The sequence below is a fragment of the Haplochromis burtoni genome, unplaced genomic scaffold, assembly GCF_018398535.1.
Source record: "Haplochromis burtoni strain Fernald_Lab_line unplaced genomic scaffold, NCSU_Asbu1 Contig_3206, whole genome shotgun sequence".
In the NCBI taxonomy this organism is placed as follows: domain Eukaryota; kingdom Metazoa; phylum Chordata; class Actinopteri; order Cichliformes; family Cichlidae; genus Haplochromis; species Haplochromis burtoni.
Window position 1 is genome coordinate 5,769 of NW_024585567.1, and position 1,897 is coordinate 7,665.

Sequence of the window (1,897 nt, forward strand, 5' to 3'; positions counted from 1 at the left end):
TTGCATGTGCTGAACCAGTGTACCTGCACATGTGATGTGACAATAAAAGTGATTTGATTTACTGTATGTACTGATACTGCATGTAGTGCAGATATTGATATGTAGTACTGATACTGATTGTTGTACTGATACTGCATGTGGGTACTGATGCTTATATGTAGTACTGATATCTTAGGGTGTGGGTGAATGTTCCACTGTGGTCAAGCTGAAGTTACAGCACTGAACGACCACGCTCCCCACACGGCTTCTTTTTTCTCTCTCTGGCTCCTCCACCTGCTGGGGTGTGAGGTTAAATCTAAAAAAGGCTCAGTGGGCACTTCCTGTAGTACAGACTCCTCCCTGCAGTCTAAGGTTAAACACGTCAGATCATCACATAGACCATGTAGAGACATGAACACAGCTCAGTGTTCAGCGGGTGGAGCAGGTCCATCTTGCATGGAGGCCATGGGAGTGAGCTTCATCACATAAAAGAGCTTAATCAGTGGACATGAGCAGTTAATAAATAATGTCAATGTGGAGGTTTTACTGAAGTGTTCTGCACTCACTGTGAACACCCAGCTTCACATTTGGCCACATGACCACAGGGTAGTTCAGTGTGGTCAAATAAAAACATGCTTGACTGTAGAAATTTAGTTTGCACGAAGCACATTTACCTTAATGAATAAATAAACCTTTGTTTTAATGTAGTTCAGCTGCATTGAACTATTACTCCATGTTTCCTGATGGTTTAAGAATCATGTGTGTGTGTGTGCATGCATCCATGTGTGTGTTTGTTTGTGTGTGTGTGTGCATGCGTGCGCCTGTGTGTGTGTGTTCAAAGGATCAGAGCAGCTTTCTTACCGAGTAAGAGGAGCAGGATCATCATCTTCATCCTCAGTAACAATCCCGTTACAGCTGATCCTCTCAGGCTCACCGCCGGCTGTCAGAGCAGAGCTGTTACTCTGCAGCTGATGGCACAGAAAAAGGTTCTCTTTCACAGGAAGTCCCCTCCTTTGAGAACCTTCACAATAAAAGCTGTTTACAGTGTCGAACACAGAGCCAACTGGAGGATCAGAGGTTAGAGGGAAAGATAGAAAGAATAATGTGCAGGTCAGAAGCTGTAACACTGTGTGAAAGTCAAATGTGCACCAACAGCTTCATCACAGCTTTGAAATCATGTGGACTGGAGACCAGATCCTTCCATGATAAATTTCAATAACTCTGAAGACAGAAGGGCCAGAGAGCGTGAAACTGTAGCAATAATAATAGTTTGCATTTATATAGCGCTTTTCTAGGCACCTAAAGCGCTTTACAATTCATTCACTGTCACATTCACACACTGGTGGAGGCAGCTACAGTTGTAGCCACAGCTGCCCTGGGGCAGACTGACAGAAGTGAGGCTGCCATATCGCGCCATCGGCCCCTCTGGCCAACACCAGTAGGCGGTAGGGTAAAGTGTCTTGCCCAAGGACACAACGACCAGGACAGAGAGAGCAGGGGGATCAAACTGGCGACCTTCCGGTTACAGATGACCTTCCCATTCCCCTGAGCCACGGTCGCCCCCAATGCATGTAAAGCAGTCACTCACGTGTGCACGATGGTTTCTTTTTGTGCACGGATGTTGAGATTAATTTTCTGTATGCTGGACATCACAGATTTAGTCACCAAGGGACTGATGTTAGGAGGAGTTTTAACTCGCCTCGAAGGAACAATCATGTCTCCCACCTGTGCAGGGTCACCCCTGGGGTGGGTCTTAAGTGTCTTTTTAAAGATATCAACAGTGTTCACAGATCTTAATTCCAGTGGAAGTGAGAGCCGCAGCTTTGGGGCCACAACCTTGAAAGCACAGGCACTGACTTAGACTGACTTAGACAGGCAGCCAAAATCATCAGTGATCCCTTTGACTGCTTCTTCAGCT

The 1,897-nt window shown here is 46.0% G+C and overlaps 1 protein-coding gene across 1 annotated transcript in view; it reads right to left on the minus strand.

Annotated features, from left to right (window-relative positions):
- The window catches only part of LOC102305815 (butyrophilin-like protein 10), a 4,991-nt gene extending 4,032 nt beyond the window's left edge, over window positions 1-959 (minus strand). The window contains exon 1 of the mRNA XM_042217835.1: window positions 841-959. Within this exon, the coding sequence (XP_042073769.1) occupies window positions 841-871 (31 nt within the window). The 5' untranslated portion in view covers window positions 872-959. The remainder of the gene's footprint in view (window positions 1-840) is intronic.
- Window positions 960-1,897: the final 938 nt, after the last annotated feature.